The sequence below is a fragment of the Aegilops tauschii genome, chromosome 6, assembly GCF_002575655.3.
Source record: "Aegilops tauschii subsp. strangulata cultivar AL8/78 chromosome 6, Aet v6.0, whole genome shotgun sequence".
Lineage (NCBI taxonomy): Eukaryota > Viridiplantae > Streptophyta > Magnoliopsida > Poales > Poaceae > Aegilops > Aegilops tauschii.
This window is the reverse complement of record NC_053040.3, coordinates 88,975,557-88,998,805: the sequence shown is the minus strand read 5'-3', so window position 1 is coordinate 88,998,805 and position 23,249 is coordinate 88,975,557. Positions and strand designations below refer to the sequence as shown.

Genomic DNA, 23,249 nt, shown 5'->3' with positions numbered 1-23,249 from the left:
AGAAATCGAAGTGCATATCTCTGTCCCTGAGGAGCAGCAACCGGGCGGGGGCAGCCAAGGCCAGGAGGAGAAGCCTTGCACTGGCACCGGCAGCGAGCACGTGATGATGCAACTGTTCGAGTTCATCGCGTTGAAGCTCAAGGGTGGTCGCCTTGGCAAGGTGATAAAGCCGGTTGAGCTTGTGGTCAAGGCATCGTGGAAGCTGCTCGCCGGTATACCTAGTATGCATGTTGAGCCCTTCATGTCTGCCGGCGCCAACCAGTAGGAGATCACGATCCCACCGGTGTTCGAGCTGGTTAGCTCCGGCGTTAAGTTTGCGTCCACCAACGGCAACATGTCTAGTGCGTCAACTATCGCATTCAACCGCAAGACAGCGACACTCTACCTCCCCGCGGTGACCCTCGACGGCAACACAGAGGTGGTGCTCCAGAACCTGATCGCCTTCGAGTCATCCGCCGCGTCAGGCCCGCTGGTGCTCACCCGGTACACGGAGCTCATGAACGGCATCGTTGACACGGACGACGACGTTGCACTGCTCCGCAAGCGGGGCATCGTGCTCAACCACATGAAGAAAAGGGACAGCGAAGGGGCCAACCCGTGCAACGGCATGAGCCGGTCGGTGCAGCACTCCAAGGTGCCGACCATGGACAAGGTTATCGAGGACGTGAACCGCTACTACGATGGTCGGTGGCGCGTCAAGACGAAGCGGTTCATGCACAAGTACGTGCTCAGCTCATGGAAGATTCTCACCTTCCTCGCCGCCATCAGCATACTGCTGCTCACCACGTTGCAGGTCTTCAGCTCCATTTACACATGCTTCTGATGGTGGTTCGGTGACAGCGTCACCGTCATATCGGGGTCAGGGTGTCCCACTCCGTCTCTGTCCGTTATGTACACGCATTAAATACACCGCGTCCGCGTCCGGTAATACTACATACGTCCCAAATCCCGAAGTGAACGAACGCATGGCGATACCAGGAGCGAGCGAGCTCGTCCACGCCAGATAATTTTCGATGTATCTAGCACTAACTTGATGCTTGATACATCCATTTGAGGGACAAGCTTTTCCGGACGGAGGGAGTATGTGCTAGCTTTATTTGACTATTTTACACATAGATAATTAAAAAAAATTCTTATGTAATTGTTTAGTACTCCCTCCGTCCCAAAATAAGTGTGGTTGATTTAGTACAATTTATTACTGGACTGAAAGAGTATTTTACATATGTTCTTATATGTGGTAATATTTTTTTACATAGAGATGCACACGATGTTCTAATTGCACATACAATTCTCACCAAACTTAAATACATGATAATTTTATCTCCCGTTGCAATCACCCGGGCATATGTGCTAGTTGAAGACAATGCACATAATGATGAAACACGTTCGGACCACGTAATGGTGAAACACATCCAGAGCGCGCATGCGATCCGGCTTGAGTGTCTATTTCTAAGCAATAACAAATACTTCTTGAGTTCTATAATGTAATGTGTTGGATTTTCTGAAAAATCAAACCAACAAAAAATAGTTTACTAAAAGAATTATTCGTATATATAATTTCAAACATATACAACATAAAAATATACACGATGATGTATCATAATTATTCATATATATAATTCAAACATATGCAACGTAAAATTTACGTGATGATGTATCTTCAGTGATACGCATTTGCTGTTATTATCTTTTGCCAAAAAGATATGCATTTGCTATTTTAAGTGTACATATTTTGGTATATAAACATGATCAAAGTTTCTAGTGTCTGACTTCTGACAAAAAGTATACTCGGTGCATTACGACGGAGGGAGTATGAAATAGTTAAAATGCTAACCTAAAAATATCGATATTTCAAAGACAACATATGCAAATGCAAAAAAGGAAAGAAAGAAAAAGAAGATTGTGGCTGCTGGGATTCGAGCCCAGGTCTCCACGGCCACAACGTGGAATTCTCACCACTAAACTACAGTCACTGTTTATGTACCCCCAGTTGATTTGGTTATCTTGACCAGGTAACAGTAGTTGGCCAAGTGATCGATTGAGTGTTTGCAATGGCAAACCTAAAACTCCGTGAGCTCTATAAATCAATGCCAAACATCCAGGTGATCAGATACTCAAGTATGGATAAGATCACACTGCAACAAGCGATGGAAATGAAGTCGACTGGCGTCCATGCTTCGGATTGGCACACAAATAGTTGAACACTGCTGCGATACCCGATACATGGAAACAACGCGTTACAGTTGCAGACTGCAGAGCGAGCTTCCGCCAAGCTACACAACCTGGCCTCCTCTGTGACCTACCTAGCTAGCCTCGCTAAGTAGTCTACTGGACTGCTGCTAGTTGAGCTAGAACCTTAAACTAGTCCCAGCTCCCGCTGAGCAGCGGCTTCACGTCGGCCACCTCGCCGAACATCTTCACCAGGTCCGAGCACCCGGCCCAGGCGCGGCCGCCCTCGCCGCCATCACCAGCGCCTTCCCCCGTCTCCTCCTCCGTCTCCGTCTGCAGCTCCAGGCCCAGCTCCTCCTCCACGTCGTCGGACGCCGAGATCAGCAGCAGCTCGCACCCCTCGTAGTTGAGCAGGTCCGGCGGGTCGGCCGGCGCGTAGCGGTTGCTCCCGAACCGCCCCTGCAGGTGCTCCGGGAACGCGGCCTTCCGCTTGCCCTGCAGCCCGCCGAAGCCGCCGCCTCCGCCCCCGCCCCGGCCCCCGCCGCGCTGCTCGGGGTTCTTGATCTGCACCAGGAACGACGCCTCCGGCTCCACGTTCATGGCCTCCTGCGGCTCCCCGACGGCGCCCTCGCCGCGCGAGGGCAGCTCGAGCTTGTAGACGAGGTGGGTGTGCGGGCGGCCGCCGCGGCCCTCGTGCTTGACGATGCGGTACACGCCCTCGCCCATCGCCCTCGCCGCGGACTGGTGCCGCTTGCCGCGCGTCGCCGTGTCGTACTCCGCCCCCTTGAGCGCGTCCTTGACGTCCTCGATGTCGGTCGTGACGAGGTCGACGTAGCCCCAGAACGGCCGGCCGTGCTTCGCCGGGTCCGGCAGGCTCTTCTTCCCCATCACGATCAGCCGGAGCAGCGGCTTCTCCTCCACGTTCACCTCCTGCAAAGAACTAAACGGTGAGCAATGTGCAGATTTCTCAGACAGAGAATGAACGATCTCGTTTATCACCTCCTTCCCGTGGCCGCCTTCGTTGCCGCCGTCCGCCTGCCCCTTCTCATCGCCGCCGTGACGGGTCTTCCTCTTCTTGCCCTCCTTGCCGGAGTCCGGCGCCTGCTTCTCCTCGACGGCGCGGTCGGGGGCGGACTCCGGGCGCAGCACGACGTACATCCGCTGCACGTCGTCGGGGCTGTGCGCCTCCTCCTTGTCCACCTTGGGCCGGTAGAAGAAGAACACCTCGCCCTTCTCCTGCACGCGAAGCTTGCATCAATCAGTCGCCATTGCCAATGTTACTGCAGAGGACTAACTACTTCAGGTTAAAATCCATCGATTGCTTGACCTGGATCTCCACTTTGGGGTCCTCCCTGGTCTTCACCTCCGTGCCTTGACCCATGGTGCTTCAATGCTTGCTCGCTGCAGAGTGTGAATGAAGATTCAGTGAAGTGTTCGTGCTGAGGTTGGTGCGGCCGGCGGATGCTCTCTTAAACTACGGCGGTGAGCTCGCTGAGGCCGTTACACGTGCGCGGGTACGTGGCCGCCGGAAGCGTCTGGGTCCGACATGGTGTGGCGCGCAACGAGGTGGTCGGTCGACGTGTGTCGTGCAAGGTGTCTCGCGGCGGAGCCGGCACGTGGGGTCACGAGGAGAGCACAGGCCGCGGAAAACCTGAAACGATGATATATCCAGCGGATATATTAAGTCAAAGAAACAAGGGGAGTGATCTGAATTTTAATCTAAAAACCCCCGCTTACCCGTTCCATCGCGGTCGCCGAGGGCCACCACCGAGCGAAGCTAGGGTAGTGTCGTTGGCGGCAGGGCCTCTCTCGGGCATAGCCCCCTCTTCACCGACGACTAGGGCGGTGCTCCACCGTCGAAGTTCTTGGTGGCGTGATGTGGGTGAAGCTCCGACGGCGGCTCAGCTCCTTGGCGGCGGTGGTGGCGTGTGCTCCTTCCGGTGGTGGTGCCTTCATGTCAGCGGCGACCTAGGGTCTCGAGATCTGGATCTAGTTCTGGATCTGGCCGAAGGGGCTTCAACCGAGGCTGCCAACAGGCATGGTGACATCGGACCTCGATGGTTGTTTGGCACCATGCTGGTGCAGGTGGTTGCGGTGGTGGCTCGATGTGGTGGTGTTGGTGGAGTGTGACGATGAAGCTTCTTCCGTGAGGTGCTGCGGTGGCGGCAGAGTGAATAAACTCGAAAAGTGTGCCCCATTCCAGCGGGTAGAGTTGCAGGTGGGCTACCATTCGATTGAATGTAAGTTTGATTCTAGATCGGTGATGGCGGCATCCTCGATCGTATTCCTGTGTTGGGAGCATTGTTTCGGAGACACAGTTTGTAGGTCCTTGTTTGCGTACCTTTGGCGCTCACCGTTGTTCTGGATTTGGTCATTCGAGGTGCTATATACGCCACTGTAGATGATTCCAAGACGATGACTTTCTTGAGGTTGCCCGAGTCTCATCATCAATCTGCCAACTCTTTTCGGCAATTAGGAATGGTTAGTGCATCCTCAGGAGAGTGCTTTTGGTGTTGTTGCTCTTTTGAATGTGACTGGAGGTTGTTGAGATGCAGTGCAGTTGGTCAGTTCAAGAATACCCTTTGTGTTGGATTTGATTGTGTGTTTGAGTCGGTGTGTTATTTTCTTCTCACTGATGTGTGGCAAGAGATTGCCTTATCCTTGTACAATCCATGGGTAGTGTGTCCTTTTTTAGAATCGGCGCCGGAGATGCCTTAACATATTTGAAAGGGCCAAATGGAAGAAAAATGAACTTGTTGACACAGTTTACATTTTCTTTTTTGCTTTTGATGTAACGTTTTTCTTTGAGACAAACTTTTGATGTTACGTACAGTAGAAACAGCATCGTTTGCAGATTGCTCAAAAAGAAGAAACAATGGGCCAAATTGACCAAGCAAAGCCCTTCAAAATAGCCCAGCAATCACAAGTTCGTTTTCCTTTTCTTTTGATCATTTTCTATGAAATCACCAATTAAGGAGTACTCTTTGCAAAGAACACTCCACCTTTTCGGGTCGCGACAAGTGGCGCACATGCACCGCGCCACTTGTCGCAACCTGAAAGTTTTTTCTTTTTTCATAGATCTGTTTATTCAAAACGTTTTATCTCTTAAATCGTGCATCAAAATCTTGAACCGTTTTCACCGTTGGATTCCTCGCGTCGAGATCTTCGAAACTAGATACCATGTTGATAGATTTTGACGAACTTCTTTTTTCACGAAAAAAACCGGACAAAAAACCAGAACCGGGAGCACGGGTTTTTCCCTTCCCGAAAGAGGCACGCCCGTGCCTCTCGCAAAATCACAACCGTGCCTCTCGTGGAAGCAAAACCGTGACTCTCATGAAAGAAAAAAAAAATAGAAAACGCATTTCTTTTCCATTTCCGAAAGGCACAACCGTGCCTCTTGCGGAAGCAAAACCGTGACTCTCGCGAAAGAAAAAAACAAAAAACGCGTGTTTTTTTCCCTTTCCGAGAGGCACGGCCGTGACTCTCGCAAAAGCACAACCGTGACTCTCGTGAAAGAAAAAAACAGAAGACGTGTTTTTTCCCTTTCTGAGAGGCACGGCCGTGACTCTCGCGAAAGCACAACCGTGCCTCTCGCGGAAGCAAAACCGCGACTCTCGTGAATGAAAAAAAACAGAAAACGCTTTTTTTCCGTTTCCGAAAGACACGGCTGTGACTCTCGCTAAAGCACAACCGTGCCTCTCATGGAAGAAAAACTATGACTCTCGCGAAAGAAAAAAACACACGTTTTTCGCGCCAATTTTTTTTCTTGAATTTTTATTTTGATCGAAAAGCTAAGGAAGACCGGGGAAAAACCAAAATGTCAAAAAAAACCGAAAAAATGTTTAAAAGGTTGAAAACGCGTGCGAAAAAAAATGCGAAGAGAGCGTCCAGAGTGTGACACGTGACAAATGGCTTAGAGCGCGCCAAGTGGCGCTGATCGTTACGAGGCTCCAAAGGAGCGCTCGTTAACTAGTTGGTCTCCATTTTCTAGGCGTTTTATATGAATCAAAAGAGGCCAAACTGTTGTTTTCTACAGTAAGATTTGGCTATTTTTTTGAACTTGGGCGTAAAAACAAACTGTTATTTTCTGCCGTAAGATTTGGCCTCTTCTCTTTTGATTCATAAAACGCCTAGAAAATGATCAAAAGAAAAGGAAAACGAACTTGTGATTGCTGGGCTATTTTGAAGGGCTTTGCTCTTTGCTTAGTCATTTTGGCCAAACTGTTGTTTTCTACAGTAAGATTTGGCTATTTTTTTGAACTTGGGCGTAAAAACAAACTGTTATTTTCTGCCGTAAGATTTGGCCTCTTCTCTTTTGATTCATAAAACGCCTAGAAAATGATCAAAAGAAAAGGAAAACGAACTTGTGATTGCTGGGCTATTTTGAAGGGCTTTGCTCTTTGCTTAGTCATTTTGGCCCATCGTTTCTTCTTTTTGAGCAAATCTGCAAACGATGCTGTTTCTACTGTACGTAACATCAAAAGTAGAAAAAAAAAGTACACTGTGGCTGCTGGGATTCGAGCCCAGGTCTCCACGGCCACAACGTGGAATTCTCACCACTAAACTACAGCCACTTTGATGGTGAAGTTCTACACAAAGTTTTGTACTATCGCGCGTTGTCTCCCTTCTCAGTTTTGACTCTACGGAAGGGAGGCTAACAGTTCGTTGCCTGGTGACCAGTGACTTCCATCGCGAACAGCATGGCAGCAAGTAATCACCACACTTAATCGTACATGTCCCTGTACACACTGATCACGCACAATGGACTAATTGCTTTTGCATTGCGAACACGTAATTACCAGCCTACAAATTCATGTGCTCCGTGTTGCGTTCCAGATGTTCACATGCAAGTACTCAAGATCGATATGAAGCCGCATAGCCCGAAAACAGATATGCATAATGTATTTTTGCAAAGAGTGGAATGCACCGGTGATTGTTAACCTTTGCGGAGGGGAACGCTTTAGTGCATAAAAACGTAAGAAGTTACTCTAAATCAAACCACTATTATACTGCTCCATGCACGATACAAGTGCACGATCTATGCACGGCATATTAATCCAGCGGACGACGCCGTGTTCAATCATACGTATGTCCGGTCAAATTTAACCATCATGTGTGCATCGTTTAAAGTATGTCGTGTGCATAGCACTTCTTTTTTAAGAGTACGCCAATGACGTACCATATTTTTATAGAAGAGAAAAATAATGTTTACAAAAATCCATGTTAGACGAGAATGCCTACACGGGAGCTCCGGCTCCAAGAAAAAACAAAAAACTACTCTCTCACAAATCTATCTAGTCCCTCAACTCTTATACCCGCCTTCCTCCAAAGTTTGATCTCCTTATGGATTGGTTGAACTAGGCTTGTGTCCGAACGAACTTGATCATTCCGGTTGAACACTCCTGCGTTCCTTTGCTTCCATAGATGCCACACAGTCATGATGATGAATGAGTCGAAACCTCTCTTGACCTTGCCTTGAAAGGATTTACGTGTCTTGTCCCACCACTCCATGAATGTGTCCTCAGGGCTTGGGGTTTGAATATTGATTTGCAGGAACTGGAAGCAGCCACTCCAGACTTGCCTCGCATAAACGCACTGAGCTAGGATATGATCTGCTGTGTCCTCTTCTTGGCAGCAAGTATAGCATGCCGAAGTTGTCTCTTGTAATCCATGTCTCGTTCTTCGGTCTGATGTCCAAAGCCGGTACTGGGAGGCAAGCCAAGCGAAGATTTTGCACTTGAGTGGCGCCCAACTGCTCCAGATGCATTGAGCAGCGGCAAACTGAGTCATGCCCTGGCAAAGCATCTTGTAAGTGGATTTTGCGCTATAAGATCCCGCTGCACTCCAGGGCCAACTGAAGACATCGTCCTCCAATTCATTCCTTGCGACCGTAGCCACGGCCTGCTGCAGATGTATGAGTTGCAAATGTGCTGTAAAAGAGAGGTCTCCCGTGATGTCTTGAACCATGACCCCTCAAGCAGCGCCTGCCGGACCGTTCTCTTTCCCTTAACGTGTTTGTCGACCATTCCGGCAATCAGAGGGGCAATGTCCTTGGTGGCGAAACCGTGTATCCATCTGTCCGTCCAGAACATGACCTTGCTTCCCTCTCCAACTCTGATGAGAACCATGCTATCAAAAACTGCCTTTGCCTCCTTGTCCACCATGAGATGCAGCCCTTGCCAAGGGCGAGAGGGGTCTGTCCTTCTAAGCCACTCCCATCGGACACGCACGGCCAAACCTTGAATCTTTAAGTTCTAGACTCCCAGACCTCCAAAACATGTTGGTCTGCAGATGGTGTGCCAGGCCACCAAGCACTTCCCGCCATTTACTGCATCTTTCCCAGCCCAGAAGAAAGCTCTCATCCATTTGTCCACTTCTTCGAGCACCCATTGTGGCGCTTTCATGACAAGCAGATGGTGGATGGGTCGCGCCGCGATGACGCTGTTGACAAGCACTAATCTCCCTGGCCTCTGAATCAGGCCGCGTTGCCAAGCCGGAATAAAGTGCTTGACCTGATCAAGCATGGGCCGCCATTGCACTTTGGTGAGTTTGTGTATGCTGAGTTGCAGCCCTAGGTACTTGCAAGGGAACTCTCCCATTTGATAGTTGAAGAACTGTTGCACTCTCTCCGAATCTCCTTGCTACCCTTGAATCAGTGTTGCAGAGGTTTTGCGATAGTTCACTCAAAGACCGGAAGCATGACCGAAGACATGTAGCACCTCTCTAATGCAGTGGAGATCAGGCTCCGTGGGGCGCACAAAAAGTGCAACGTCGTCAGCAAATAAAGAGAGCCTTTGGTTTGCCAGCACGCCGTTGAAGGAGGACAAGACACCCGCTACGGATGCCCTGCAGATCAGGGCCGAGAGGGCATCCATCGCCATGACAAAGAGGAGTGGGGAGCTGGGATCTCCCTGACGCAGAGCGCGTGCGTGATCAAACCTCCTTCCTTGATTCCCATTCACAATGACTCGAGTAGACGCCGTCTGCAGCAGAATCGCAGCCCATCTTCTAAAGTTGTCGCCGAAGCCCTTGGCTCAAAACTTCAAACAGGAATGGCCACGAGATGGTGCCGAATGCGTGCGAGATGTCAAGCTTCAGGAACACAGCCGACGTCTTGCGAGCATGCATCTTCCTTTCCACTTGCCTAACCAAGAGGAAATTGTCGTGTAAGCTTCTCCCGCAGTTGAAAGCAGACTGGTTCGCGTTGACGAGCTCGGGCAGTCTCCTTCTCACTCTGTTGGCCATCATCTTGGAGAAAAGCTTGCTGATGCTATGGGGTAAGCTGATCGGGCGGTAATCACCCACCTCCTCCGCATCACTACGCTTGGGGATGAGGACCATCAAAGCCCTGTTGAGTTTCGCGAATCCACGGCCGTCTCCCACGTACAACTTCAAGATGCCCGCCATAATATCTCCCTTGATGATAGGCCATGCACGTTGATAAAAATATCCAATGAAGCCGTCTGGGCCTGGCGCCCGGTCCGGGGGCAGCTCCTTGATCACCTGCCATACTTCATCCTCGGTGAATATATCCTCAAGCTCGTGAAGATCAGTAGATTGCATTCCGAGGGCGTCCAGATCAAGAGTGAATTCACGTGCCTGATCTTTGCCCAGAAGTTCCTCAAAGGATGAGGAGAAAGCCGCCTCGATGTGGACTTGGTCTGTGTGCACTTCGTCACCAACCTTGATTCGCGGGATGAAGTTCTTAGCTCTCCTGCCATTGGCGAATGCTTGGAACAACTTCGTGTTTGCGTCTCCTTCCTTAACCCATGTCATTCTCGTTCGTTGGCTCTCGATGGTCCGCTCAAGCGAGGCCATGCCCAAAAGAGCAAGCTTAAGAGTACGTCGCAACCAGAGCTCATGATCCGTGAGGATGCGGTCCTCTTGCGCCTTGTCGAATCTGCATATCACGAAGGTGGCCACTGCCATAAGTAGCTTGATGTTTCCCATTGTTCTCTGTCCCCATGCTTGTAAGGATTCAACAACATTCCTTAAGAGTGCGTCAAGTCTCTTGAAAGGATCCACAATCGAGTCACTGCAAACCCAAGCATCTCTGATCGCCTCGTTGAACCCTTCAAGTTTTGCCCAATAAGTCTCGAACCTAAATCTCTTCTAGGGACAGCCGAACGTCCCCGTGCTTAGGTGAGCGGTGCATGAGCAGAAACTCCCGAAGATAGTGCTTGCAGAAGGCAATCCGGATACTCCAAATCCCAATCAACTGAAACTAGAACCCGGTCGATCTTTGTCAGGGTGGGAGCTTCTCTCTCATTCGACCAAGTGAACCTTCTTCCATGCATATAAACCTCTTTAAGTTCATTGTTATCGATGAAGCTACAGAACTTGTTCATCATGCTCCAGTTGAGGTTGGTGTTGCTCTTTCCGGTGGCGCGTAAGATTATGTTAAAGTCTCCTAAGATCATCCGTGGCCCCGGCCGTAGCATACGCGCGACATGAAGCTCTTCCAAGAACACCGTTTTCAGTGTATTGCCTTGCGGGCCATAAACCACCGAGATCTACCATGATGCCCCCTGTTTGGTGTGAACTTGTCCTGAGATGAAATCAGTATTCAAGTGAATATGATCGATGTCAATGCTGGTCGAATCCCAAGCAATGAGAATTCATCCTCTGGTCTCCGCGGCTTGCAAGAAAGCAAAACCGTTGAAGGACGGCCCAAGGCATTGCAACACGGTGTAACGATCAATGACATCCATTTTAGTCTCTTGGAGGCAAGCTACATTCACTCTCAACGTGGCAACAAAGGCCCTCACCGCATCTCTCTTTTCTGGGTTATTTAACCCTCTCACGTTCCAACACAGAATCGATGGGCTAAGATCCATGAATGATCTATCAGCACCACACTCGCGACACGAGGCGGCTCTAGTGAACTCCCATGATCCTCGAGCTCCCCGATCCAAGATCTCCACCGATTGGCATTGACTTCCCAAAGAGCGAGGCAATGACTCGGATGTGCTGCTCTCTGAGCGGCGAGTCGAACAGCCCCTTGAGATCCTCCACCATTTGCTCATCAACCTGAAGATCATGTGGCGCCATTCCTAGTGCATGTAGCAGGACACTTTCTGCAGGAGTGGCCTTCGCCGAGCTTGTTCCCCCTGCCCGTTTCGCGGCTCTGGTGGCGCGCCTTGGGGTGAAAGGCTCTGCATCGGGCTGGAGCGTGGATGCCTGCACCTCCTTTAGAAGGGGAGGTGCCAGCTTCTTGACAATGTTCACGCAAAACGCCTTGAGCTTAGTGTACGCAGTGGCTTCTAGGGGCGTCATCCCCTCCAGGGCTGTGGAATCCTCCTTGGCCGGCTCTGGAATCTCCGTGGTAACCAGCTCTCCTTGCATGGCGCTATCAGCTGCAATTATATCGGTGCATGGTTGGTACGTAGTCACATCCACGTGAACAGGAGTTGCATGGATTCTGTCAGTGATGATTGGCCCATTATCTTCCACCAGCACCTCGGGCTCCGCGCCGGTCTCGTAATGATGGCCCGGCACGGGATGGCTAGGTGGAACAGGCACCGGATCCGAGGCATGCAAGTCCCTGTCCGGAAGTGGTGGCCCCCTTCTATCCTGCATCCCCTCACTGGCTGGTTTGTCGCCAGCCAAGGCTTGTCGCATTGGCGTGGACTCAACCCTGGTGCATAGCACTTCTCATTATACAACTTCGAGTATGTACATGGATCGCTCTTTCCTCGACCTAGGCGGCGGCTGTTGGTGTCAAAACCGGCGGATCTCGGGTAGGGGGTCCCGAACTGGGCGTCTAAGGTCGATGGTAATAGGAGACGGGGGACACGATGTTTACCCAGGTTCGGGCCCTCTCGATGGAGGTAATACCCTACTTCCTGCTTGATTGATCTTGATGAATATGAGGATTACAAGAGTTGATCTACCACGAGATCGTAATGGCTAAACCCTAGAAGTCTAGTCTGTATGACTATGATTCTCTCTACGGACTAAACCCTCCGGTTTATATAGACACCGGAGGGGCCTAGGGTTGTACAGAGTTGGTTTACAAAGGAATGAATCTTCATATCCGAACGCCAAGCTTTCCATCCACGCAAAGGAGAGTCCCATCCGGAAACGGGACGAAGTCTTCTATCTTGTATCTCCATGGCCCATCAGTCCGGCCAACGTCTCATAGGCCGGACGCCCGAGGAAACGGGAGGAAGTCTTCTATCTTGTATCTCCATGGCCCATCAGTCCGGCCCACGTCTCATAGGCCGGACGCCCAAGGACCCCTTAATCCAGGGCTCCCTCAGTAGCCCCTGAACCAGGCTTCAATGACAATGTGTCCGGCGCGCAGATTGTCTTCGGCATTGCAAGGCGGGTTCCTCCTCCGAATACTTCAAAGTAGTCCTCGATCACAGAAAACTTGTCCGGCTCTGCAAAACAAGCTCCACATACAGCCGCAAAGAGTATAATATCAACAAGTCCCATCTACTGACATTTTTTGTAGTGAGACGCCACGTCCCTGCACGGCCATTATTTTGAACCGTTTTTAGCCTCCCGCTCCACGTTTCGACATGCGGTTTCCATTGGCACGTCTTGTCGAAGCAGAGATCGTGTCCCCTTATCACGGGATTCTCATCAATTCCCACCATGCCTTCCGCCCGACCCTTGGGGAATAGGCGAGTTTTAAGGCGAGTGGGGAGGCGCTTGATATTCCCTGCCTTTATAAAGAGATAAGGATTCACCCTTTCACCCACGCGCTCTTTCTCTCTGCCCATCCATTCTCGAGCTCCAGCGCCCAAGCTTCCATCCTTTCCGCCCCAAAAAGCACTCCAACCATGTCCGGATCTCGAGCACAGGGCAAGTGGATGGCCTCCTCCGTCACGGAGAAGGACATCATGAAGCTCCGAGAGGCAGGGTACCTGGCCTAGGAAATCGCCCACCGGCTTCCAGCCAAGGAGCAGATCGTCCCCACCCCGAAGCCCCAGGAGAGGGTGGTGTTCATTCCCCACTTCGTCCGCGGTTTGGGATTTCCCCTCCACCCATTCGTCCATGGACTCATGTTCTACTATGGGCTAGATTTCCATGATCTGGCCCCAAACTCCTTCCTCAACATCTAGGCATTCATTGTCGTGTGCGAGGCCTTCCTCCGCATCCCACCCCACTTACGATTGTGGCTAAAGACCTTCAGTGTGAAGCCGAAGATGGTGGGTGGTCAACACGCAGAGTGCGGAGGTGCTATGGTGAGCAAGATGTCCAACGTCACGTGGCCCAAAGGCACCTTCGTGGAGACTGTCAAAGGGTGGCAGCAGCAGTGGTTCTATGTCACAGAGCCCCGCGACACCACCTGGGCCGCGGCTCCCGAATTCAAGTCCAGGGCCCCAATGCGGCTCACCTCATGTCTAGAGAAGGGCCTGGACTGGGCCTCGTTGGACGAGCTGACGGCGCTGCAGACGCGCATCAAGAGCATGGTGGACAAGAACATCAAGCTTGTCAATGTGATCCAGGTGATGCTTTTTCGCTGGATCCTTCCTTGCCAAAGCCGGACTTGCAATTTGTGGGAGTTCGATCAGGCCAAGCACCAAACCTTGCAACAGTTCTTCGGTGCCACGCACGAAGGCATCTGGAAGGTGCTTTTTAAGGCCAAGGAGACGTGGCCGAAGACGACCGAGGACCGTGGGTACAACCTGACCCATCCCGCCAGTCCGGTAAGTTTTTCGTATTTCAAGGTGTATCCTTCACCTGTACATTCAAGGAAGATGTCTAAGCTTCCCTATCTGTCTTTTCAGGGCTGGACGACGAAGGCGGAGCGGATCCAGTGTCCAGCTCCGCTGCCCGAAAACCCAGCAATCCCACTTCTGACGAAGATGCTGGTTCCGGCGCCCTATCAGGCGCCAGAGAAGAAGGCCAAGGAGACCAGAAGTGGCCTCCGCCGTAAAGTCACTTTGGACGTGACGTTCGAAGACGCCGAAACCCACTCATCCCCTGCCACCGAGGACGACAAGGAGGAGAAGGAGGAAAGCAACTCTCCCCCCGAGGGGGAAGGAAGAAAAGGACAGCCTCCACGAATTTGGAGGCAGAGGCGCCCAAGAAGGGGAAGGTCTCCCTCGCGGACAACTCTGCATTGGACACTGATAGCAGCTTCGAGTGGCACCCCAGAGAGAAGCCCCTGGCCGATTGTATGTACTCAAAGGCACTTATACACACATATATCCAACTTCTTTACTTCGTGGTTGTAATATGTCGAATCATGCGCTGCAGTCCGGCCCATGCCCGCCCCCAGCGATCCTCATCTTCGGGGAATTCGCTGGATCCAAATGTGATGGATAGCGGGTCGCTTCCTGCGGCTTCCTCTCACAAGGACATGGACGACGCTGAGGTGTTGTCCCGAAGGACCTCCCCAGGCTAGGGAGAGGTTCAGGAGGCCGTCAGGGTGGCGCCAGAGGGTGATACCTCGGCCGCCGGATACATGGGGGAGTAAATCCCCCAGGAGACTGGCGATGGGGGCCATATCCAATTCGGCCCCCAGCCGAATACTGTTCCGGAGGCCCATACGGCTCCGGAATCAGGCAAGCAGCTTCCTTCGAAAGAGGGAGGTGCACCTGTTCCGCCGGTGACCTCTGTCCATCCAGAGGCACCGGATACTTTACTGGAAGCACTGCAAAGTGCTTCCATTGTTGAGGAACACTGTACCCTCATGGGTATGGTGGTTGAGAGGGTTCAGTCTGCTAAGAGCGGACTGACCGAAGCCTGCACCAGCCTTCTAGCAGGCTCTGAGGTATGCGACATAATTTATGTAAAAAGAATGTCATAGTATAGACAGTAGCCCCTGAGACTCTATCCGGTGTTCGAAAAGAAAAGCCGGACAGAGGATCAAATAATTTTCACAGGAGACAAACCTTATATGTCTATGTGAATAAGCAGGCGTCGATGCTAGCTGCGACCTCCCATTCTACCGAAGTCTCCAAACTGAAGCAGAGTCTAGAGCAGGCCGAGGAAGAGCTCGGCCGTGTGAAAAAACAACTAGAGGACAAGCAAGGTATGCAATGACCTATTCAGATCTGGAAAGATATGAATTGCTTGTGTTGATCATGTTATCATGATATTTTGTAGGAGCTGCTACCGAGGTGGAGTCCCTTAAGAACGCGCTGGCCGAGGCCCGGAAGAGAGCGGCGAAGGAACAAGCCGCCCGCGAAAAACACGAGGCAAGGGCTGGGGAGGTCCAGCAGGAGCTCCAGGATGCCTTAAAGAAATGCGAGTCCTTGGAGCGCAAGTTTGCGGACTAAGAGTCTGAACTTGCTAAGGCCCGCCAAAGCGCACAAGAGGCCTGGGTTGAAGCCCAGGGCGCCCTCCAGGAAATCCAGGAGGCCAGGAAAATCACGGCGGGTAAGGCCTTTATTATGCAGAGCAAATTTGTGAAGAAAAGGTACCTCTTACTGACCCGGATATGGAGTTCTCTGGATCTGCCGCGCAGTGTTGCTGATGCTGCGGAGTTCTTCCAAGCCGAAGAGGGGAGCTCAACGGAGAAGCTGTTCTGGTCGCAATACCTTGCACCAGAGCATTCGATGCCCTTTAGCGATCAGCTGAAACAGCTGACCGAACTGCATAGGGTGGCCAAATTGGCCATTAAGGATTTGATAATCCGTTTGTGGCCTGCCGAAGCCATACTCAGCAGCTACTTCGAGCTCGTGAAGCGGCTTGTCGATGCTTGCCCTCGGCTTGATGCCATCAAGCGGTCGGTCTGCATCGAAGGTGCGTGGATGGCCTTCGCCCGTGTCAAGGTGCAGTGAGTGAAGATGAACGCCGTCAAGCTCGCGACCGAGGGACCGCCCGCGGGCAAGGAGCAGCGCACGCCCGAGCGGTATTTTGATGATGTCCTGGAGGGATCCACTACTGCAGGATGGTCCAAACGCGACACTACGATCAGAGACCCTTCGACCAAACTGTGTGCGATGCCATAATCGCAAACGGTGGTGTAAAAAACCCGTCAAAAAGGTGCAAAATGTTTGTGATGACAGATGCATCAAACACGGTTTAGAATTTAGTTGCGTGTGCGATGCAGGGCATACGGTTCAGCTCAATGAACTGTTTGTGATGAGGAGGCACAAAAGAAATGGGCAGCTAGATGAAGGCGTGTATGATATACAGCATACGGTTCACTGGGATGAACTGTGTGTGATTAGGCAACACAATGGAAACGGTTCAACTGAACAAGATGTGTGTGATACGCGGCAAACAGGTCCGTAATCTGAAATGTGTGCGAAGACCAATAATAACACAGACGATGCTGCTAATAAGCCGTGTGAATTGCCGCAGGAATAAAAGGGGGCCGGGCGGCGTGGATTCTCGGCGCGTCCGCATGGCAGTTTTTGCAGCGGGTAACTGCATCATCGCGCCATGCCCGACGCAACCGCTTGCACATGAACGTGCGTGATCATGCGCCGGCCCATAACACTGGCAGCGTGCGTGGAGGGACGAGGGCAGAGCACCCGGAGGGATGCGAGAGCAGAGCGTGCGCGGCGGGACGCGAGCAGAGCGCGCCGCGGTCGCCTGAACCGCAAGCAACCACACGCATGGAGCAGTTGAACAAGCAGCAAATGGTCGCCTACAAGCCGGCCGACAGTTGCGTCGCTGCGTAGAGAGCGGCCGTGTGGTACGACCTCCGTCTAGTCTATAGTCTCCTTTATATTCCGTGCCATACTTTGCCCTCAAATTTAACCAATAAAATGTTAATGCATGTTTTAAAAATTATGTAATTGGAAACTATGTTCAAATACAAATCCAACTATATAATCTTTGGCGACATGCATTAGTATTTATTAGTTAAATCATACTTATAAACCAGGACGGTGGTATAGTAGGTAATTAAATCGCAACCGTTTTTTTATTAACCGTATGTGTACGTGGCCTTTCGTCCTCCTCTCGCACGTCTTGTCACCCTGCTGCCGCAGACGGCTTTTTTCCAAACGGTGGCGCCAATGAATCACCGGTGAGCCCGTTCCCGCGCAACCTCGCAGGTTCCCGCGCAAGCTTCCCGCCCGACTCGGTGAAATCCCCCAAGATCCCAATGCTTACCGGCCTGCTATAAAAACCCTCACGGCCGGCGAGTCCTGCGTCGCATTTTCCCCTGCATCCCTGTAGCTTATCTCATCTGCTTCTCCCACATTCGCCAATGGCACCGGTCCGTCGTCGTTGCTCAGCCACTCCGCTGTCATCAGAGGACAGCTCCAGCTGGGAGGCTACACCGCGGCGACGGCGCAGTCCCCGACGTAGTGTAGTGCGCATGGCGTCCCTGTTGGGTGTGCGTGGAACACCCACCACACGCTCCGCCGCCGGTGCCCGTCGGCAGCTGTTGCCGGCCGCCGTTGCCGCCACACCATCGTCGAAAGCCAGGGCCACTGCCCGCTCCGCCGCCGCGGCCCGAAGGTGGGAGATGGGCGTCGTGGCCGCCACCCCACCGCCGGCCACTGTGGCCATCACCCACTCCGCCACCGCGGCCCGAAGGCGGGAGGTGGTGGTCGTGGCCGCCACCCCGTCCTCGGCCGCTGTGGCCGCCAACCCACCATCGACCGCTGGGGTCATCACCCGCTCCGCCACAGCCGCCCGAAGGTGGGAGGTGGAGGTGGATGCCCGCACGTGCGACAGCGACCTTGCGCGCTACACCGAGTTCCTGCGGCACGAGGAGGAGCACCTTGTCGAGCATGCAAAGAGCCTTACCGCCGCAGTGGTAGCGGCACACGCCGCCTCAGAGGCGAGGAATCAGGAGATCTATGAGGAGAACCACTGCTTCGAGAGGGGTCGTCTGGAGCGCCAGAGGGCGTTCGAGGCGAGCGTCACTAAAGCTGCATTAGCGGCAGGCACCGCATTGCGGTTGCCTAGCTCGTCGGTAGGCTCCTCCTCCTCTGCCTCTTACTGAGCGGGCTCGACAGAGGGGAGGCAGCCGGAAGTAGTACAAAGCCCCTCCGCAGTAGTAGTAGTATTTACGTGCTATTTTGTTCAGTTCATCTGAGTATAGATGTGGTGGAACTGTACAATGTACTTAAACTTAACTAGTATATATAGTTGAACTAGCTATTTCAGTACGTGGTTGGCAACAATTGGGGAAAAGTTTGGTCGGTTCAGCTGTCGAGTTGAACTGTTTGTATAAATTAAGAACGACTGCTTAATCTATGAATGAAATCTATGCTTAATTACTGAATTTTAGTTGCAAAAATTAGATACTGCTAGTGATTTTTAGCTTCATATTTTGACAAATCGCAGTGTTACAAGGATTGACAAATCTTACCAAATTGTTTGTATGTGGTTGCACACGGGTCATCCAAAACAACCGTTTGTGTTGAAGGGATGCACAAATCCTGCGCTACTCTCACTTTGCATACGGGTGTTCTATCTAAAACGTTTGTGATCAAGAGCTGCAGAAATCCTGCTCGGCACATTTTCTCTTGGCTTCCTGGGGAAGCTGTCGGTTTGCATACGGGTGTTCTAACTAAAACGTTTGCGATGAGTGTTTTTATATTTAAAAAGCGAATTAAACTGCGGCTTGGGCGCCATTAATGGAGAGAATGCGAGCAAGGCGGGTGGCCATGGAAGTCAAAGGGCTCGCTTCCCAGTGAGCCTGTGCAGCGTACAGCTCGCAAGCTTCCCGGTGAGTCTGCGCACTCAAGGACAGCTTGCACGCCTCTCGGCCAGCCTGCGCACGGGACAACGCTCGCATGCCTCCCGTTCAGTCAAGGTCAAGCAGCTATCCACACGACACCTCCTATAGCCATTAAAATCAAGACACGTGGCGTCACGTGAATGGTTAACAGAATTTTGGATTTACTGGAATTTAAAAACCAGTCATCTCAATATTTTGCCGGCAATCAACGGTGCCCTGGTGTTTGAAATTCATTCCCATTTCTTGCATGGGACCAAAGCATGCACCCAAGGACACATATTTGATTTTTCAACCAATTTATATGCACTGGAGCATGTGCATGTAGTTCAATTTTGAATTATGCACATAAAATGCATTGAAAACTCAGTTAATGCATAAAATGTCCAAACGAACCCTGAAAAATCACAAAAAAGCACACAACACTCCTGTTGTTCTATGTTGACACGAGAATTTTTTTTTGAAAGCAATAAGAGGCAATGGATATCATTTCGTCCACAAAGGTGGGACATTCCCTACCGAAAACCATCATGCTTGTTGTGAGAAGCTCCGGTTTGTGAGAAGCATATACCCAAACCTGCCCCAAATGGGACAAATTTTGTACCATGGCATGTTGATGCCGTTCCATGATAGCATGCCAGGTTTCATGAATTTCAGACGAGTTTTGGATTTACTAGAATTTAAAAACCAGGCATCTCAATGTTTTGCCGGCAATTAACAGTGCCCCGGTGTTTGAAATTCATTCCCATTTCTTGCATGGGACCTAAGCATGCACCCAAGGACACAAATTTGATTTTTCAACCAATTTATATGCACTGGAGCATGTGCATGTAGTTCAAATTTGAATTATGCACATAAAATGCATTGAAAACTCAGTTAATGCATAAAAATGTCCAAAAGAACCCCGAAAAATCACAAAAAATCACACAACACTCCTGTTGTTCTATGTTGACACGAGAAAAATTTTTGAAAGCCATAAGAGGCAATGGATATCGTTTCGTCCCCAAAGGTGGGACGTTCCCTACCGAAAACCATCATGTTTGTTGTGAGAAGCTCCGGTTTGTGAGAAGCATATACCCAAACCTGCGCCAAATGGGACAAAATTTGTACCAAAACATTTTGATGCCGCTCCATGATAGCATGCCAAGTTTCATGAATTTCAGACGAGTTTTGGATTTACTAGAATTTAAAAACCAGGCATCTCAATGTTTTGCCGGCAATCAACGGTGCCCCGGTGTTTGAAATTCATTCCCATTTATTGCATGGGACCTAAGCATGCACCCAAGGACGCAGATTTGATTTTTTAACCAATTTATTTGCACCAGAGCATGTGCATGTAGTTCAAATTTGAATTATGCACATAAAATGCATTGAAAACTCAGTTAATGCATAAAAATGTCCAAACGAACCCCAAAAAATCACAAAACACTCCTGTTGTTCTATGTTGACATGAGAAATTTTTTTGAAAGCAATAAGAGGCAATGGATATTGCTTCGTCCCCAAAGGTGGGACGTTCTCTACCGAAACCATCATGCTTGTTGTGAGAAGCTCCGGTTTGTGAGAAGCATATACCCAAACCTGCCCCAAATGGGACAAAATTTGTACCACGACATGTTGATGCCGCTTCATGATAGCATGCCAAGTTTCATGAATTTCAGATGAGTTTTGGATTTACTAGAATTTAAAAACTAGGCATCTCAATGTTTTGCCGGCAATCAACGGTGCCCCGGTGTTTGAAATTCATTCCCATTTCTTGCATGGGACCTAAACATGCACCCAAGGACACAGATTTGATTTTTCAACCAATTTATATGCATTGGAGCATGTGCATGTAGTTCAAATTTGAATTATGCACATAAAATGCATTGAAAACTCAGTTAATGCATAAAAATGTCCAAACGAACCCAGAAAAATCACAAAAAATCACACAACACTCTTGTTGTTCTATGTTGACACGAGAAAAAAAATTTGAAAGCAATAAGAGGCAATGGATATCGCTTCGTCCACAAAGGTGGGACATTCCCTACCAAAAACCATCATGTTTGTTGTGAGAAGCATATACCCAAACCTGCCCCAAATGGGACAAAATTTGTACCATGACATGTTGATGCCGCTCCATGATAGCATGCCAAGTTTCATGAATTTCAGACGAGTTTTGGATTTACTAGAATTTAAAAACCAGGCATCTCAATGTTTTGCCGGCAATCAACGGTGCCCCGGTGTTTGAAATTCATTCCCATTTCTTGCATGGGACCTAAGCATGCACCCAAGGACACATATTTGTTTCTTCAACCAATTTATATGCACTGGAGCATGTGCATGTAATTCAAATTTGAATTATGCACATAAAATGCATTGAAAACTCAGTTAATGCATAAAAATGTCCAAATGAACCCCGAAAAATCACAAAAAATCACACAACACTCTTGTTCTTCTATGTTGACACGAGAAAAAAATTTGAAAGCAATAAGAGGCAATGGATATCGTTTCGTCCACAAAGGTGGGACGTTCCCTACTGAAAACCATCATGCTTGTTGTGAGAAGCTCCGGTTTGTGAGAAGCATATACCCAAACCTGCCCCAAATGGGACAAAATTTGTACCGTGGCATGTTGATGCCGCTCCATGATATCATGCCAAGTTTCATGAATTTCAGACGAGTTTTGGAATTACTAGAATTTGAAAACTAGGCGTCTCAATATTTTGCCGGCAATCAACGGTGCCCCGGTGTTTGAAATTCATTCCCATTTCTTGCATGAGACCTAAGCATGCACCCAAGGACATAGATTTGATTTTTCAACCAATTTATATGCACTGGAGCATGTGCATGTAGTTCAAATTTGAATTATGCACATAAAATGCATTGAAAACTCAGTTAATGCATAAAAATGTCCAAACGAACCCCGGAAAATCACAAAAAATCACACAACACTCCTGTTGTTCTATGTTGACACGAGAAAAAAAATTTGAAATCAATAAGAGGCAATGGATATCGTTTCGTCCCCAAAGGCGGGACGTTCCCTATCGAAAACCATCATGCTTGTTGTGAGAAGCTCCGATTTGTGAGAAGCATATACCCAAACCTGCCCCAAATGGGACAAAATTTGTACCACGGCTTGTTGATGCCGATCCATGATAGCATGCCAAGTTTCATGAATTTTAGACGAGTTTTGGATTTACTAGAATTTAAAAACCAGGCATCTCAATGTTTTGCCGGCAATCAACGGTGCCCTGGTGTTTGAAATTCATTCCCATTTCTTACATGGGACCTAAGCATGCACCCAAGGACACAGATTTGATTTTCAACCAATTTATATGCACTGGAGCATGTGCATGTAGTTCAAATTTGAATTGTTCACCTGAATTGGCTAGAAAACCAATTTAATGTATAAAATGTTCAAACGAACCCTGAATAATTCCAATTCTTTTACGACACACATATAGTTGAATGTTTACTCCAGATAAAAGGTCTAGCAATTCAAACACCGTCCATTGCCACTGTGACCCCATTATGTAATTCAAATCAAGATGAAAAATCAAGTAGATCGCACACAGTTTATTATCAGCAACCGTGTGAGATGTAGTACAAAATATCTTGGAGCACCGTCGGTGTATAGTACTCCTATGGCTTACGCAAGAAGGTGCGTCGGCTACAGTCTACAGCCGGCGTCTCAAGCACATTAGCTCGCTCCCCAAATATCATTTCACTGTTCAATTGTCGCCGGTGAAAGATGGGCACGTGGACCCGCATCGTGAGGGCAACTTCGGTGGCTCACTCCGGCGAGAGCGCGGCCACAACCGCCATGCGCGTGCTAACAAGGTGCATGAGTGCGGCCGCAATTTGCGACCGGGCGGCAAAGGCAGCCCGAACGGCCGCTGTTGCTTCTCAGGTGGCGGCAGCAACATCTGCCTCGGGGATAGCAACTGGCGAGAGCGGTACAGTAGCTGTTCATTCCGCAGCGGCGACCTTAGCCCTGATGGAGGCCGCCCACGGCCATGTCGAGGCCGCCCACGCCCAGCTCCTGGCGGTCACCGCACAAATCGAACGAAGCTTCTCCGACAACGGTCGGCAACCCGCGGTTGAAGAGCTGGCAATCGCCGAGAGCGTTTGAGCAGCCGTCCGTTCCTCCGCCGCATACCTTGCGACAACAGAGCCCGTCCAAGCCCAGATCGTGTCCGCCCACGCCCAGCTCATGGCGGCCTTTTCCAAAGAGATGGCGGACGCGGATGGCGAGATGCTTGCCGAGTATGGTGCGATGGATGCCATGGAGCCCCTTCCCCAGGAGACCGTCGGGCGCGAGCTGGACATGGAGGCGGCGGCGGAGATCGACGAGAACCAGCCGTAGTAGTACACTATGTTTTGTTTAATTAAGAGCGCCGGTCTTTAATTTTTTAGAGTAATGTTTAGGTCAGCTAGCTCTGTTTAATTGCTGAACTTGCTCGATTAAGAAGTGTGAGTGTGTTGTAGTCTCC

The 23,249-nt window shown here is 50.2% G+C and overlaps 3 protein-coding genes and 2 non-coding genes across 5 annotated transcripts in view; 2 read left to right on the top strand and 3 right to left on the bottom strand.

The window, feature by feature from the left end:
* Positions 1-334: 334 nt before the first annotated feature.
* On the top strand, positions 335-823 carry LOC141025847 (putative UPF0481 protein At3g02645). The gene has a single exon (XM_073501773.1). The coding sequence runs from the start codon at positions 335-337 to the stop codon at positions 821-823; it is 489 nt and encodes a 162-aa protein (XP_073357874.1).
* A 1,078-nt stretch (positions 824-1,901) lies between these two features.
* On the bottom strand, positions 1,902-1,973 carry TRNAH-GUG (transfer RNA histidin (anticodon GUG)). Its single transcript has one exon. It is a non-coding gene; the product is annotated as a tRNA-His (tRNA).
* Positions 1,974-2,176: 203 nt separating this feature from the next.
* LOC109734168 (uncharacterized) lies at positions 2,177-3,630 on the bottom strand. Its single transcript, XM_020293383.3, has 3 exons — positions 3,497-3,630; positions 3,169-3,405; positions 2,177-3,099 (listed from the first exon to the last, which is right to left on the bottom strand). Exons 1-3 carry the CDS (start codon positions 3,548-3,550, stop codon positions 2,362-2,364), a joined length of 1,029 nt encoding a protein of 342 aa, XP_020148972.1. The 5' UTR covers positions 3,551-3,630; the 3' UTR covers positions 2,177-2,361.
* Positions 3,631-6,674: 3,044 nt separating this feature from the next.
* On the bottom strand, positions 6,675-6,746 carry TRNAH-GUG (transfer RNA histidin (anticodon GUG)). Its single transcript has one exon. It is a non-coding gene; the product is annotated as a tRNA-His (tRNA).
* Positions 6,747-12,992: 6,246 nt separating this feature from the next.
* Positions 12,993-23,249, top strand: part of LOC141025846 (probable beta-1,3-galactosyltransferase 14) — an 83,971-nt gene continuing 73,714 nt past the window's right edge. The window contains exon 1 of the mRNA XM_073501772.1: positions 12,993-13,042. Coding sequence (XP_073357873.1) covers positions 12,993-13,042 — 50 coding nt within the window. The remainder of the gene's footprint in view (positions 13,043-23,249) is intronic.